Source organism: Ovis canadensis, chromosome 12 (assembly GCF_042477335.2).
Source record: "Ovis canadensis isolate MfBH-ARS-UI-01 breed Bighorn chromosome 12, ARS-UI_OviCan_v2, whole genome shotgun sequence".
NCBI classification, from domain to species: domain Eukaryota; kingdom Metazoa; phylum Chordata; class Mammalia; order Artiodactyla; family Bovidae; genus Ovis; species Ovis canadensis.
The window spans coordinates 76,368,396-76,386,140 of NC_091256.1; the positions used below are offsets into that span (position 1 = coordinate 76,368,396).

The 17,745-nt window shown below is 42.4% G+C and overlaps 1 protein-coding gene across 1 annotated transcript in view; it reads left to right on the forward strand.

Moving 5' to 3' along the window:
• The window catches only part of C12H1orf21 (chromosome 12 C1orf21 homolog), a 241,062-nt gene that overhangs the window by 78,097 nt on the left and 145,220 nt on the right, over positions 1-17,745 (forward strand). Inside the window, exon 2 of the mRNA XM_069546295.1 lies at positions 9,589-9,808. Coding sequence (XP_069402396.1) covers positions 9,715-9,808 — 94 coding nt within the window. The 5' untranslated portion in view covers positions 9,589-9,714. The remainder of the gene's footprint in view (positions 1-9,588; positions 9,809-17,745) is intronic.

The following is a 17,745-nucleotide window of genomic DNA, read 5'->3' on the forward strand; positions in this document are numbered from 1 at the left end:
CTTTTTTATCTACCACAGTAATCTGTTTAAGGCTGAAGTTTAGAGATTAAATTGAATCAGAAATGTGGAACACACTAGCCTTGTATAAAAGTTGTCTTTGTAATTCAGTGTGGAAAAAACCCCATGTGCTTTCCCAGTGTGTGTATCAAAGAAGAGTGGCATTCAACTCTTGTCTTCAGCACTACAGAAGTGAGACTTAGATTTCCAAGGAATGCTTCCCTGGTGGCTCAGCTGGTAAAGAATCTGCTTGCAATGTGGGAGACCCAGGTTCAATCCCTAGGTCGGGATGATCCCCTGGAGAAGGGAACAGCAACCCGCTCCAGTATTCTTGCCTGGAGAATTCCATGGAGAGAGGAGCCTGGCAGGCTGCAGCCCATGGCATCACAAAGAGGAGGACACGACTGAGCGACTATCACACAATCCAGCTGGAGTTCTGTTGTAGCTTATGGTGTTAGAGGATCAGCAGCTCATGTGTTTTAACTGTCTTCTTCGTCAGTAAATGAGGGTCTCTCACCCAAGGTCTGCTAAGGGTAGCACATGATGCTGGGTGTTTCTACATCTCTTGTTGCGTTAAACAAAGCTGAGAACTTCCCTGGTGGTCCAGGAGACCCCGGGTTCAATCCCTAGCCTAGGAAGATACCACATGCTGGAGTGCAGCTAAGCTTGAGAGAGCCACAGCTACCAAGCCCACGTGGCCTAGAACCCACGCTCCACAACAAGAGAAGCCACCGCAGTGAGAAGCCCGCACTCCACAGCTAGAGAGTAACCCCTGCTGGCTGCCACTAGAGAAGGCCCACACACAGTAACAAAGGCCCAGCGCAGCCAGAAATAGATAAATAGCTGAGACAAGCACTAACTTAATTAGCTTGAAATACGCTATGACTTCAAAGAACATCTCCCATCATTTCTTCCCCTGCAGTGTACATTAGTAGTTGGAATTTTAGTTTATTTTATTGTGTTGTTGATCCGTTAGCCCTGTCTGAATGCTAGCCCTTCAAAGGCAGGAATCATGTCTGTTCTTCTATAATATGTCTCAACACACAGGTCACCCAGTTCGTCCTTCACTGGCCATTTGGGAAGAACCAATTTTTGTGCTTAGATTAAAATCAGATTTGCCCTTGTAGTACTTCATACTTAGAACTTACATGTTCTAGTCATTTTTTTGATCTTTATTCTTTCCTTTCCATCTGTTTTTCTCTCATTTTCTCCAGGGCCACATATGGGATCCCTCTGGGCAAACTGACTCCACCTAAAGCTTCTGAAAAGCCATGAGGCTGATAAGTAATGGCAGGCACGTGGCAGAGCACAGTACACGCAACAGAAGATTACCTTGCATTTCTAAGAGCCTTGCAAAGCATGTCACAATCTACCTAGGTTTCAAAAAAATCCATAAAAGAGGGAGAACAGCTGTTATTATTAGGATACTGACAAGGAAGCCACATAGATTTGTCCCAGGTGACATGATGAACCAGGAATCACAGCTGGCAAAAGATGCCAGTCATGAGTGTCTGGGTAAGAAGGTTCCTCACTGACACAGGTTGGCAACTTCCTGGAAATCCCTTTGATATTCCAAGTCTTGAGAGTGGGAAAGGGCTTCCCAGGTGATGCAGTGGTAAAGAATCTGCCTGCCAATGCAGGAGACTCAAGAGACGTGGGTTTAATCCCTGGGTCGGGAAGATCCCTTGGAGTAGAAAGTGGCAACCTGCTTTAGTATTCTTGCCTGGAAAATTCCGTGAACAGAGGAGCCTGATGGGCTGCAATCCATGGGGTTGCAAAGGGTCAGACACGACTGAGCATACATGAACAAAGAAGGGGGGAAAGGTAGAATTCAAAGTCCAGGAATATCTGCCATTGGCCTTGATCACAGAGGAAAAATCTAGAAACAGCATAGTTCTTCTGCATAGCTTCACCCTGGTGTGGGTGTGGAGTCTTTATCGGGATCAGGTGTTTTCCTCTCTTGCCTTCCCAGAAATAGTGTCAGCCATGCATGAACTAGACTTCCCTGGTGGTGCAGACGGTAAAGCGTCTGTGTACAATGCAGGAGACCCGGGTTCGATCCGTGGGTTGGGAAGATCCCCTGGAGAAGGAAATGGCAGCCCACTCCAGGACTATTGCCTGGAAAATCCCATGGACAGAGGAGCCTGGTAGGCTACAGTCCACGGGGTCGCAAAGAGTCGGACACGACTGAGCGACTTCACTACACTATATGTATGAACTTGTGTGAACACATATAGTCAATACAGGAATAGAGTTTTTAGCTACAGGGTAAAGGCACCAAACTCTACAACCCTTAGCTGAAGAACAGTTATACCACAAGCTTTTTCCATCCAACTCTCTGTAGGAAACATTTTTAAAAATATATTTTTGTCTATGAAAGGCAGAATAGAAAAGGAAAAATAAGATGGCCAAGCCTTGTTCATTTTTTCACTGGATATGTAATTGAAATCAACACCCTTGGGCCAAAACATAATTGGCAATAATCTTTAGACTTCAAAGGGCTTCCTGAAATATTTTGGGTGAAAAAAATTGCAAGTATATCTTAACTGGGTAAGTGTTGAAACAAAGTTTGTAAATAAATTGAGTCTAGGTAAGAAATGGCCTTTTTACAAGTGGTAATTTCATTCTTCAGCATCACTTGGATTTATGTTCAGGTAGATCATAGAATCAAAGGAAAAGGCTCAGAGAGAGGAAGCCCAGCCTTGGTACTGAGAGGGGTGTGTGATGCCTGAGATCAGAGCTCAGCATCCTCACTCCCCTTCTAATTCTCTTTCCACTTGTCACCTTGCCATCCCCCACTGCAGAAATCCATCAGAAATGTATAGGACTTACTATTGTTATGTTTCTGAGAGATATCCCTGTACAATTATTATTTGAAAAAGTGAGAGTTTTCCTATAGAGAAAGCTGAAGCAGATATTCCTATTTCTTTGGCATTAATAGCATGTTGTCAATTGCCATGTCACCAAATGAGTGTGAGGCGAGGAATGAATATCTTTTGTGATGCCAGCAAATGCTGGGCAATAGGGAGGTTTGACTTTTCCAGACTATCCACATGTCAAATGTGGCATCTCTTTGAGTATTATCTTTTACATGCACAATGAAATGTGAAATGGTGTTAACAGTGGCCCAAGGATACCAGAGCTTCAAAATGAGAAATCCCTTTTAGCAGTCTTTCTTCTTCCCCCCAGTGGGCTGCTGTATTAACACTCATTACAGCGAAGCAGAACAGATGGGCACACAGACTGATTAGTTATTTATATATATATTTTTTTCTTTGTGGAGCTTGGATGTTGGCTCTTTCTTCAATAAAAGAAAGGAGTTTTTAGATGTTGCCTTGTCTTGATTTCCCTTTTTAATCAAAGGAAGAAAGAGGGGACACTTTGCTCCTGATCTATTAATAATGTGCCTATTATCTTTTTCTTAACTGCTAACTTCATAGCTCTCTGTGTGCCCACTGCAATCAGAATTCAATTTTTCTCCAATCCTCCAAGCTCATGTGGTGCCTTCGCGTTCTTTCTGGCCTAGGGTTTCTTTATGGAGTTTATCATTTTTAATTCATTTTTTAGAAGTATCTCTTTTAACAAGAGAACTGTCTACAATATTTTTAACTTTTCCATCCAAAATGAAAAAAAATCCATGATTAATTGGTGAGAAGTGAAATTATCCATAATATTATGTAAGCAGAAATATTTTGCATAACCTTTGTTTAAAAACAGTTCAGATATTTCTCTGATTTTTATTAAAACAGATTTTGCATATTTTATTCCTTCCCAATTTTATGGAAGTAGGTTTTTTTCTGATAAAGTTATGCTTCCGGTACATAAAGTTAAGGTAAAGAAAAAAGCCATCCACAGTCACAATTCTGAACACCTATGTACTTATTATCTTGAAGGGATATCTGCACTTCCATTCATTGCAGCGTTATTCACAATAGTCAAGGTATGGAAGCAACCTAAGTGTCCTTCAGTGAATGAATCAAGAAAATGTCACACACACACACACACACACACACACACACACAAAGGAATATGATTCAGCCCGATTATGAAGGAAATCCTACCATTTGCAACTATATGGATGAACCTGGAAGAAATTATGCTGAGTGAAGTAAGCCAGACAGAGAAGTACAGCTACTGCATGGTATTACTTTTGTGCAGGATCTTTTTTTTTATCTATTTATTTTGGCTGTGCTGAATCTTCCTTGCTGTGCAGGTTTTTCTCTAGTTGTGGTGAACGGGGGCTGCTCTTTATTGCAGTGTGCAGGCTTCTCGTGGTAGCTTCTCTTGTTGCAGAGCACGAGCTCTGGGGAATGCGGGCTTCAGTAGTTGTGGCTCCCAAGCTCTGGAGCACAGTCTCGATAGTTGTGGTGCCCAAGCTTAGTTGCTCCGCGACATATGGGACCTTTCCAGACCAGGGATTGAACCTGTGTCTCCTCCATTGGCAGGCAGATTCTTTACCACTGAGCCAGGGAAGCCTGCGGATAATCTTAAAATTTAAAAAGTCAAACTCATACAAATGGAGGGTAGAATTGTGGTTGCCAGAGGCTGGGAGAAATAAGTTGAGACTGATAAAAGGGTACAAACTTTCAGTCGTAAGATGAATAAGGTCTAGGGTATAACATGGTGACTATAGTTGATAACACCATATTGGATGATTGGAAGTTGCTGAGAGAGTAGAACTGTGTTCTCATTTTAAAAGAGTAAATACATGAAGTGATAAACGTGTTAATTAACTTGTTGGGAATCCCTTCACAAATATAGTATATTGAAGTATTCCCTTGAATACTTTCAGTAAATTGTAGGTTTGTCAATTGTTCTGCCATAAAGCTGGAAAAAAACTTAAAAAATAGAGATATCATCTGCATTGAAAAAAAGAAAAAAGTCATCATAAATCCATAATTTTTTCTTATAAAAGGGCCAAACGTATCACATTAAAAAGTGCATAAAAATTTAGGACTTATGTACAGGAAAGAACTTCCTCATGTTACAATGTGAAGTGTCCTGGAACAATAATTCCCCTATGGATATCTAAAGTAGTACCTGAGGAGCCTTGAGGCATAGTGTAAGGAGGGGAGGGGTAAACATGCAGGGTTACAGATTTGTGAGTTCTTTTGAAAATTTTTGAATTGGATTTACAGATTGTATCAAAGCATGAAAAATATCCTGTAAAGATGGCGAGAGGGCTTCCTTGGTGGCTCAGTGGTAAAGAATCCGCCTGCCAAAGCAGGAGACACAGGTTCAATCCCTGGTCTGGGAAGATCCCACATGCCAAGGAGCAACTAGGCCCATGTGCTACAACTATTGAGCCTGTTCTCTGGAGCCTACAAACCACAGTTACTGAGCCCAGGTGCCACAACTACTGAAGCCCACAAGCTCTAGAGCCTGTGCTCCGAAATAAGAAAAGCCACCACAATGAGAGGCCCTCACACCACATCTGAAGAGTAGCCCCTGCTCACTGCAACTAGAGAAAAGCCAGCGCAGCAAGGGAGACCCAGCACAGCCAAAAATAAATGAAAATAAATGAAAAGACAGTGCGGTATTAATTTAGTGTGTAACATTGTGGATAGGGATCTGCAGCTTCTAATTTCATGATACAGGATAATATAGCCATTCAGCCCCTTTGGGGAGATTTTTACACAAAGTTTTTGCCTAAAGAATTCCATGGACAGAGGAGCCTGGTGGGCTACAGTCCATGGGGTTGCAAAGAATCAGTCACAACTGAGCAACTAACACACACTCATGTGGGCTATTAATTGGACCCCATGTTTTTGAACTGCTGATGATCTTACATCTGAAAGGCAGGAGGAGAAGGGGATGACAGAGGACGAGATGGTTGGATGGCATCACCGACTCAATGGACATGAGTTTGACTAAGCTCTGGGAGTTGGTGATGGACAGGGAAGCCTTGCGTGCTGCAGTCCATGGGGCTGCAAAGAGTCGAACACGACTGAACTGATGATCTTACATATAGATTATTTAGTTTTTAAAAAATCATCCTCAGTGAGACTTGGTATTAGAAGATCCCATCAAAGAGATGCTTCCGTTGAATTCTCAGCCTGTGATCTGTGACTTCAGAAATAAATAACATGCTCTTAATGACAATATGTGAGAACGAGACTGTCTGCTCAGTACTCGGGTCTCTCCACCCTCCTTCGCACCCTAAGCCTTCCCTAAGTGGGGTAGTTTCAGGGGCGTGAATGAACAGATGATGTGGGAGCTGGGAGAGATAAGCTGAAGAAAACTGATGGAAAAGTGGAAACTAAAAAAATATGCTTGGATTTATGTGAAAGGTAGTAAGTAGAAACTAAAGGGAAGCTTTCTTTTATTAAAAAAAAATTTATTTCTTTCTTTAGTTTTGGTTGCACTGGGTCTTGGTTGCTGCCCTCAGGTTTTCTGTAGCTCAGGTGATTGGGCGCTATTCTAGTTTTACTCTCTAGTTGTGGTTCACAGGCTTTTCTTTGCAGTGGCTTCTCTTGTGACCAAGCACAGGCTGTAGGGTGCGTGGGCTTCAGTAGTTGCAATTCCCGGGCTCTCGGGCACAGGCTGAGTAGTTGGGGCACACAGACTTAGCTGCTCCATGGCACATGGGATCTTCCCAGACCAGGGATGGAACGCACGTCTCCTGCATTCACAGGTGGATTCTCATCCCCTGGACCACAAAGGAAGCCCCAGGGAAACCTTGAGCAGATGATGGTGGCAGTTGGTAGGGGTTCATTTCTGAAGGTCTCCTCAATTTGAGGTCGCAGTTGGATTCCGTAAGTAAGAGAATTTTCAGTAGAAATGAAACCTTGACATTATATCAGACTATAAAAGAAATGTCGGAGAAGGCAATGGCACCCCACTCCAGTATTCTTGCCTGGAAAATCCCATGGACGGAGGAGCCTGGAAGGCTGCAGTCCGTGGGGTCACTGAGGGTCGGACACGACTGAGCGACTTCACTTTCACTTTTCCCTTTCATGCATTGGAGAAGGAAATGGCAACCCACTCCAGTGTTCTTGCCTGGAGAATCCCAGGGGTGGGGGAGCCTGGTGGGCTGCCATCTATGGGGTCGCACAGTCGGACACGACGGAAGTGACTTAGCATAGCATAGCATAGCATAGCATAGCATAGCATAGCATAAAAGAAATGTAGTTTGTAGGGGAGGTGGGTGGTTTAGTGATGTTTATTCAGCTGTGATCAGATCTCAAGTCCAACTTTTCTTGACATTCATGATTTCAAGGCTGAATCAGGCCCTGTGGGGTGAATTCCCCTGTCATTCTCTATTTGACTGGCAGTTGCTGTACCACATTGTGAAACTGGTCTTTCTCATGATCTCCTTTCTCTGAGTGTTCATGTTATAGGGACAGGGAGGAGACTGGTCCTGTTTATGTTTCTATACGCAGGGTCTTCCGAAAAACGTGTCTGTCACTTAGTATTTTTCAGTAAATATCTGTTGAATGAATGAACGCACAATGCTTTATGTGCGGAGGACTGATGACATAGTAAAAACAACTCCCCAGTACTCCATGGTTCATTCTGAGACTTGTGGATCTTCTGCCTCTCAGATAATTTCATAATTATCTCCTTTGACATGGACAAAATATTAAAATATATTCCTGATGAAGTTGTAAAATTGGAAAACTTCACTCTTTAAATTACTGTAATAAAATACGTGGTGTGTGTGTTCCAGAAACAAAATCTGCACCTAGCTGTGATTTGGAGAGAACTCATTTTGATTGATCGTGCTTTTTAAAAAATACAATTAAATGAAGACTTCCCAAGTCATCACTTGAATTTTAAGTGTCTAATTAGAATCATATCTAATCTGCTTGTTAACATGCCCCTCACTTCCACGCCTGCGTAACAGAGAAGTCCCTTGACAAGTTTTAAAATATGTTTTATTTTTGTTTGCCCTCCGCAATGTGATTTTTCATGTGACTTCAACTTTTCAAATTCAAGTAAGATTTGTTGCTACAAACAAACACAGCTTTTAAAAACAGAAGAAACAGCGCACAATGCTTTTGGGGAGAAGCAAAGAATAATTCACATCTTAGATTCTTACATTAATTTCTTGGGTAACTTGTGAAGCTGTTCACACGAAATAGGAATGAGGAAAAGAAAGGCCAGAGGAGTCCCAGAGAGGAGGGTTGTAAACTGTCTCTGAATTCCTATTGTCCTTCAGGATTTCGCTAGGGTTTCCCACTCTCCTTCCTGTTTTCACTTTGTTTGTTATGAGGAGGTGGCAACAGACTGGAAGGGGAGGTGAGGTTTCCTCTCCACTTCAGGTTGCTCTCTTGTGTATGCGTGAAGTTGTTTTCCCATGTTCCGTTTTGGAAAGTGAGGAATTCATTCTGGGAACCCACCCTGTCACCTTACCTGATGATGCAGAATGATGGGGAGGTGGACCCTGAGAAAGTGCTGCCCTGTAGGGCAAAGCTGGAGCCCTTGGCAGCCGCCTGCTTGGAGAGGAGTTTTCTCCCTTCTGTCTCTGGAACTGAGTCCTGTCTCTGCTTCTTCTTGTCTCATATTTCAGTACTGTTTCTTTAAACACTGTAGTAGGTTGACAGAATGGATTTGAATGCTACTAATTCAGTATCTCTCAAAGTCTTCTCAGATTTGGATCAAATGGATTTCCTCTATCTTGCGACATCTTATAGTTTATCTTTATTAAAGTGGATAAAGTTAGCAAGGCTTCCTCCAGGCCCTTCACAAGCCTCAGCAGTGCAGTCCTCTTCCCTCCCCCACCCCCACTTGACCCCTCTGAACATACATGTGCTTGCACGCACGCGTGCACACACACACATACACACACCATGGTCTTCCACACTCCAGTGTCTTAGCTCAGGGAGTTCTTTACATTTGGATGATGCTACTATCCTTTCAAGCCTGGCAAGTTTCTACCAAACTTTAAGATGCTACAAAATATCACTTCCTCTTTTAATTCCTGCCTTTGCCCGATCACAATTTAATCTATTTTTTTGAATTCTGCATTGCCATAGATTCCTATGATATGTTTATCATGGTACTTAATACATTGTATTGTATAGGAGGTTTTAAAAATGTCTCCCATCTCCTTCCTTCCCAAACAGTGTCACCTCAGTGATAAAATATTGAATCACTTTTTAGAACCTACCAGAAATGCATAAACTAGCCCATGTTCCAGCTCACTCCCTCCGGGTGAAATTGGAGTTGCTGGAAAGAGCTGGCTACAGGGCCAGATGAGAAAGATGGAGGACTTTCCCCAGCCTTCTGAACTCAGTGGATCTCGTCCATGTGCTTCCCTTTCTCTGAAGGTTTCTGAGATTCCCGAACATTAACAAACCTAGATGACCCTTCAAGTTTGTATGTGGCAAGTAGGAAGGCTCAAATATTTATTAGAATAAATAAAAAGAAATGTTTTATCTCCTCAAAATGTCCAGCCCCGTGTTGCACAGGGTGCAAGCCTTCCAACCCTGCTTTCCGAGCACAGGGTGCGATGAGAATGACCCATGCTGTGTTTCCCCTGCGGTGCCTGGTCGCACCCCCATCCAGTGGACTCAGGCAAGAAACCCTGCAGACGCGGAGACACGGGCTTTCTGTTATGCATTCTGATCTAGCGCTGTCTTCTTCCAGGTGCACCCATCTTGACTGACTCAGCAAGAAGGTGGATTTTCCCTGTGTCTAAAGAAAAAAAACATGTCCCCGTGTCTGTAGAGATGATTTGCAGTTCAGCCCGGCTGAAGCTGACCGAATGAGACTATGGGCTGTGCCTCCGCCAAGCATGTTGCCACTGTTCAAAATGAAGAGGAAGCCCAGAAAGGGAAGAACTACCAGAATGGAGATGTGTTTGGCGGTAAGTGCCACTGAACTTCATTCTTGGCCCCCTTGATCTAGGCCTTTCGTGTTCGCAGGAGTGAGTAACTGCAATGTCATGGTGGTGTTCCATTTGACAGGGGGAGCGGGTAAAGGGCCGATGAGATATGATAAAAATTGATTCAGATCTTTTACACTGGACAGTTTCATCATAATTTATACCTGGAAGACTTTGAGGAGGACCATGGAGGTTTTATACAGAGCTCATATTTAAATCAAGCTTTGCAGAACTCATAGGACTTAGGTGCATCGGACCTAAGTGGCCACGGATGTTCTGGTCCAGAATTGTGGGACTGAAACATGAAGGTCGAGAAATGGGTGAAGATTTATAACTGAGGGAATGTGGTGTTACTTGGAGTTTATTGTAAGTTTATGTGAATTGTAAATCCTTAGATCCAAAAATACAATTGCAGTGCATTTAGAAACCATCTTGTAACCATCTCTGATGATTCATAGTGAGTTGAGACTGTGCAATGCAAAGGTCACAAAGTGCCAACCCATGGCCTCATCTGGATTTTCTTTGGCCCCCAGAGAATTTTTAAAATAAAAAGAAAGACAGCCTTTTAAAAATCAGGATGTTCCACACAAAACCCCAGATTTCTTGAGAAGATCTGGCCCCACAGATTTTCCATTTCCTGAAGCAGCAGTTGGTGGGGTAGGGTACAAATTGCCAACTCAGTCAGGCAATGTCTCTGCTAAGCTTTCCCTGTTAACGCACAGCAGCCCCAGTTCACTTGCCGATGTTCCATGCCTGGCCATTCACAGGTTTTGAGTTTGCCTAATCTTGAGTTTGTCAAGATCAGTGATACCCTGACGATTAGTAGCTGTGTTTGTACCAGATTCCAGTTAGTCAGAGAAGATGAAACCGTTTTTGCTGAATCACTATAACAATAATTCTCATTGACATTTGCATGACATTTGCTCTTTTATTCATAAGAGCACTTCTTCATCTCTTATTCATTAAAGAATCTTCTAGAAATAATGTTTATGTGAACAACTCAAGTTGCACCATTCAGTCTCTGTCCAGAGCTTCTGTGGCATTTTAGTCTCTCACCTTTGGTCCATTGCAATGGCTGCTTCAGTTCCCTGGGGAAGGGTTGGGAACACTGTGGAAGGGATAACGCTCTACTACAAGTAGGCTCATGCTTATGGAGGAAGAAGGGTTCCCTTTGGTTTGTTTCAAGATGTATTGTTGCCTGGAACAAACTTGCCTCTAGTGGTCTCTACCTATAGAGCCAAGAACTGTGGAGTAATATATGAGCATCTTAACACATTATTGACTGGGGATATATCACTGCGTTTTTAGACGGTAATACAATAAACATCACTGTGCAAAGTTGTTAGAGCTTAAAATTGATCAAGCGTTCTTAAACAACTTGCCTGTCATTATCATACACATGTTGCTCCATTAGGTTTTTGTTCCAACCTTGTGTATATCATAAACATAAAATTTTCACTAGATCAGATAGACAGAATGCCTGATGAACTATGGATGGAGGTTCGTGACATTGTACAGGAGACAGGAATCAAGATCATTCCTAAGGGGAAAAAAAATGCAAAAAACCAAAATGGCTGTCTGAGAAGGCCTTACAAATAGCTGTGAAAAGAAGGGAAGTGAAAAGCAAAGGAGAAAAGGAAAGATATACCCATCTGAATGCAGAGTTCCAAAGAATAGCAAGAAGAGATAAGAAAGCCTTCCTCAGCGATCAATGGAAAGAAATAGAGGAAAACAATAGAATGGGAAAGACTAGAGATCTCTTCAAGAAAATTAGAGATACCAAGGGAACATTTCATGCAAAAATGGGCTCAATAAAGGACAGAAATGATAGGGACCTAACAGAAGCAGAAGATATTAAGAAGAGCTGGCAAGAATACACAGAAGAACTGTACAAAAAAGATCTTCACAACCCAGATAATCATGATGGTATGATCACTCACCTAGAGCCAGACATCCTGGAGTGTGAAGTCAAGTGGGCCTTAGGAAGCAACACTATGAACAAAGCTAGTGGAGGTGATGGAATTCCAGTTGAGCTATTTCAAATCCTGAAAGATGATGCTGTGAAAGTGCTGCACTCAATATGCCAGCAAATTTGGAAAACTCAACAGTAGCCACAGGACTGGAAAAGGTCAGTTTTCATTCCAATCCCAAAGAAAGGCAATGCCAAAGAATGCTCAAATTACCACACAATTGCACTCATCTCACACACTAGTAAAGCAACGCTTAAAATTCTCCAAGCTAGGCTTCAGCAATACGTGAACTTCCAGATGTTCAAGCTGGTTTTAGAAAAGGCAGAGGAACCAGAGATCAAATTGCCAGCATCCACTGGATCATCAAAAAAGCGAGTGAGAGCCAGAAAAAACATCTATTTCTGCTTTATTGACTATGCCAAAGCCTTTGACTGTGTGGATCACAATAAACTGTGGAAAATTCTGAAAGAGGTGGGAATATCAGACCACCTGACCTGACTCTTGAGAAACCTGTATGCAGGTCAGGAAGCAACAGTTAGAACTGGACATGGGACAACAGACTGGTTCCAAGTAGGAAAAGGAGTACGTCAAGGCTGTATATTGTCACCCTGCTTATTTAACTTATATGCAGAGTACATCATGAGAAACACTGGGCTGGAAGAAGCACAAGCTGGAATCAAGATTGCCGGGAGAAATATCAATAACCTCAGATATGTAGATGACACCACCCTTATGGCAGAAAGTGAAGAGGAACTAAGGAGCCTCTCGATGAAAGTGAAAGAGGAGAGTGAAAAAGTTGGCTTAAAGCTCAACATTCAGAAAACTAAGGTCATGACATCTGGTCCCATCACTTCATGGCAGATAGATGGGGAAACAGTGGAAACAGTTGCTGACTTTATTTTGGGGGGCTCCAAAATCACTGCAGATGGTGACTGCAGCCATGAAATTACAAGACACTTACTCCTTGGAAGGAAAGTTATGACCAACCTAGACAGCATGTTAAAAAGCAGAGACATTACTTTGCCAACAAAGGCCCGTCTGTCTAGTCAAGGTTATGGTTTTTCCAGTGATCATGTGTGGATATGAGAGTTGGACTCTAAAGAAAGCTGAGCGCCAAAGAATTGATGCTTTTGAACTGTGGTTTTGGAGAAGACTCTTGAGAGTCTCTTGGACTTCAAGGAGATCCAACCAGTCTATTCTGAGGGAGATCAGTCCTGGTTATTCATTGGAGGGACTGATGTTGAAGCTGAAACTTCAATACTTTGGCCACATGATGTGAAGAGCTGATTCATTGGAAAAGACCCTGATGCTGGGAAAGATTGAGGGCAGGAGGAGCAGGGGACAACAGAGGATGAGATGGTTGGATGGCATCACCGACCTGATGGACATGGGTTTGGGTGGACTCCAGGAGTTGGTGATGGGCAGGGATGCCTGGCGTGCTACGGTTCATGGGCTCGCAAAGAGTCAGACATGACTGAGCGACGGAACTGAAAATTTTCAGAAATGACACACTGAAAAATTTTGAGCGAAGAGGATTTTTTCGGTGAATTTTATGCAGATACTTTCTCCGATTATGTGAGTGACACATGTACTAAGTGTCTCAGAAGATCATAGTTCTTCAGAATATGGTTCTGATTCAAATGGTGTAAATATTAGACCAACAAAACAACAAAAAATACTTAGTGATTCATTCTGATACAGAAAGTGAAAAATGAAACCCATGGTGCTGGAGAATGTTCCTTTGCTTCTACAGAAAAGTGGATTGAAGACAACATTTCACAAAAGTTAGTAGACTTTACAGGTGTGTCATTTCTAACTATTTAATGAAATAACCTGTAAAGTGTTAGTGAGAAAAACTTTCGACCAGCACCCCTCCCCCCCAAAAAAGACTGCCAGCTGCAGTGTTAGTTTCTGCAAAAATCTCCTGGTCGATAATGAGTTAATAAAACTAGAATCCAGATCTTTGAAACCACACCTTCAGGGAAAACTGCTAATAGGAACTAGAGTTATTACTGTCACTCTCAAAATTGAACTTTTAAGAGGAAATAATTGAATATCAGAGATTTGTTTAAACCAACTTCTATGTGAGATTCTGTGTCATTGTTGTTTTTGTAATTAGAGCTACCACTTATGGAGCTTCCACCATATGTCAGACAGTGAAAAGCATTTGCATTCAGTTTCATGTTGAATTTTCACAACAATCCTGTGAAATCTGTGCCATCCCAATTTTACACATTTGAGGGCTGGGGCACAGTGAGACTAACCGGTCCAAAGCTGCTCAGCTACTAAGTAATACAATCAGATATCTCTGACTCCAAAGTCCACGAACCCTTCTCAGTGTCGTGGCTACTTCCCATCCGTCTTCCATTCTTTAATGCGAAAAATTATTGACTAGCTGGTACATGATGTGTCAGACCCTTTGCTAAATGCTGTGGAGGATACAGAGATAAGCCTTGCTGTCTAGAACTTTGTAAGAGGATGAGGAAGCGTTATGAGGCAGAATAAGCCAAATACCAGAAGAGGAAAAGACATACATATCATGATAAGAGTCAGAGGGTTGGAGAGACTGCCTTAAAAGATGGGATCAGAACAGATTTCTTACGGAGGTGACAGCTGAAACTGGCCTTAAGGGATGGAGAATCTAAATCTGCTGGATAAAGGGTATAGGAAGGAATGGGACGAGGAAAGGCTAAAGGTGATATAACATATTTAAAAATTACAAGTTATCCAAAAAAAAAATTACAGAATCAAGTAATCTAGTTTTTTTTTTAATTGAAGTATAATTGCTTTACAAAGTTGTGTCTGTTTCTGCTGTACAACAGTGAATCAGCCATATGTGTGTATATATATATCCCCTCCCTCTTGAGCCTCACCCCGTCCCCTCAAGTAATACAGTTTGAATGGAATATAAGTGAGAGGAAATTGGTTAGAAAACTAAGTTAGGATTATATTATGGAGAACTTTGAATACCAAATCATAACCTGTAGAAAGATAATCTTAGACTTGTAAGAGCAAAAGTTTAATGATAGTCTATATATACATATATATATATATATATAACCTTTTTATTTTGTATTGGGGTGTAACCAATTAACAAACAAGGTTGTGTAGCTTCAGGTGATCAGCAAAAGGACTCAGCCATACATATATATGTATCCATTCTCCCCCAAATTCCCCTCCCATCCAGGCTGCCACATGACATTGAGCAGAGTTCCATGTGCTCTACAGTAGGTCATTGTTGGTTATCCATTTTAAATATAGCATTGTGTACATGTCAGTCCCAAACTCCCTAACTATCCCTTATCCCTGTCTTTCCTCCCAGCAGCCATAAGTTTGTTCTCTAAGCCTGTGAATCTCTTTCTGTTTTGTAAGTTCATTTGGTAATACTCAATATATTGTATTTTATTTTGCTTGGCAATGAAACCATCTAACCATTCATTTGCTGATATGGTTGCAACTTTTATAACCAAGAAGACTTTCTGTTGTTCTAAAGTATCGTGTGTAGTTTGCAAATGTTGGCATCTAATAAAGAAGCCTTGTATTAGTCAACTATTGCTGGGTAATAGACAGCCTCAGGATCTCAGTGGCATTCAACAATAAGCATATCTATCTTGATCACAAGGCAGTTGGTCAGCTGGAGTGGCTCTGTTCCATGTCTCAACTTCCTCCTGGGATCCAGGAGCCAAGGGGAACATGCTCTTCTTTTTCAGGAGGGTAAAAGTGCAAGCAATACACATGATGCCTCTTAAGCTTGAACTTGGACTTGGCACACTGTTGTTTGCACCCACATTTTATTAGCCAAATTGAGTCACATAAGAGAGTTCAAAGACAGAGGACAAAGAAGTTCATCTGACCATAGCACATTGATAGCAAGGGTGTGATTGTAGAAAAGGGTCAAGAATTGGGGCTAATAATTCAGTCTGCCCCATGCCTGCCTAGTCTTTGCTGTCTGTGTGACTCACAGTCCACACCACCAAGTGCATTTAAGGTCTATGCCAGCTTCTCTTCATCCCCCCCAGTGCTCACAGTGAAGTTTTATTCACTCCAGCATTTATCATCTTATTACTCTTTCTGATGTCAACATTTGTAGGTTTGTGGCATGGTGTTCCAGAAAGGAAGAATACAGGGAGAGAGAGAGAGAGCTTTGTGTACTAGTCAAGGGAGACAGTTTTCCTAGTCCTTCTGGGCTCTGGGAGTAGAAGTGTCAGAATCCAGTGTGAACATCAGTACTGGTAACCTAGATGTTACTGAATGCTAGAGTCTGAATATGAGAAGAGAAGGTCCTATCCGTTTCTCCACTTGAATTAGCTTGCAAGCAGAAGTCTACAAAATCCCAGTAGAATCACAAATGGTCACAAGTGAATGGTAGATCAGACTCACTTTCAGCCACTTGATATCTTTCATCACCCATTGTTTCACTAATCTGTTATCACCCACAAAGGACCCCAAACTTAGCAGCACTGATTTATTATTTCTCCTGATTCTGTGGGGTGGCTGGGGTTCATCTGCTGTTTATCTGCCAGGGCTCCAGACATTCTTCCCTTATGGCCCAGATGGTAAAGAATCTGCCTGCAATGCAAGAGACCCAGGTTCAGGCCCTGGGTTGGGAAGATCCCCTGGAGAAGGGAGTGGCTGCCCACTCCAGTATTCTTGCCTGGGAAATCCCATGGACAGAGGAGCCTGGCAGTCTACAGTCCACGGGGTCACAAAGAGTCAGACATGACTGAGCAGCTAACACTTTCAGTCATGTGGTTGCATTCAGCTGGGAGCTCAGCTGGGCTCAGCTGACCGGGATGGCTTCAGATCTCTCTTTCCATCAGGTAGTCACATTTTCATGAGGCAGCTAGCTGCCTGGAGAAGAAGTAGAAGCTGCTAGCCCTCTTAAGGCCTAGGCTTGAAAGTCCAAGAATGTTAATTGTGCTGCATTCTGTTGAGCAAAAGCAAGTCACAAGACCAACCTAGAGTCAATCAAGGGAGCACAAAGGCTCTCCATCTCTTGAGTCTGACCCTATAGGCAGGGGAAGAATTGTTGGGAGCCATTTTTGGAGACCAGTTACAACACCCATTACCAGAGGGCATGAGAACTCATGACTGGACTGTATTCCATTCTGGACAGTTCCATTCTGCTTTCTAAATCATGCCTTTATTTTCCACTGAATAAAGAGGCCTCATCCACTTTTTAAAAGCTTAATGTTTTGAAATGTTTGAAAATATTATTACCACATGTTGTGGGAGATTTGACAAAGTCTGTGAAAGGTGGCGTATTTGGGGATGGCTCTGAAGTATGTGTACATACACACATTCGATCCTTTTCCTAAAAGTGTTAATTGAATTTTATAGCCTCTAAGGACATACTGGGGAGCATTGATAAGCCTTGTGTTTTTACAAATGTTTCAATTCAGTCGTTCAGTCGTCTCCGACTCTTTGTGACCCCATGGACTGCAGCACGCCAGGCCTCCCTCCACCACCAACTCCCGGAGTTTACTCAAACTCACGTCCACTGAGTCAGCCATCAAACCATCTCATCCTCTGTTGCCCCCTTCTCCTCCCACCTTCAATCTTTCCCAGCATCACGGTCTTTTCAAATGAGTCAATTCTTTGCATCAGGTAGCCAAACTATTGGAGTTTCAACTTCAGCATCAGTCCTTCCAATGAATATTCAGGACTGATTTCCTTTAGGATGGACTGGTTGGACCTCCTTGCTGTCCAAGGGACTCTCAAGACTCTTTTCCAACACTACAGTTCAAAAGCATCACTTCTTTGGTGCCCAGCTTTCCTTATGGTCCAGCTCTCACATTCCTACATGACTACTGGAAAAACCATAGCTTTGACTAGACGGACCTTTGTTGGCGAAGTAATGTCTCTGCTTTTTAATATGTTGTCTATGTTGGTCATAACTTTTCTTCCAAGGAGCAAGCATCTTTTAATTTCATGGCTGCAGTCACCATC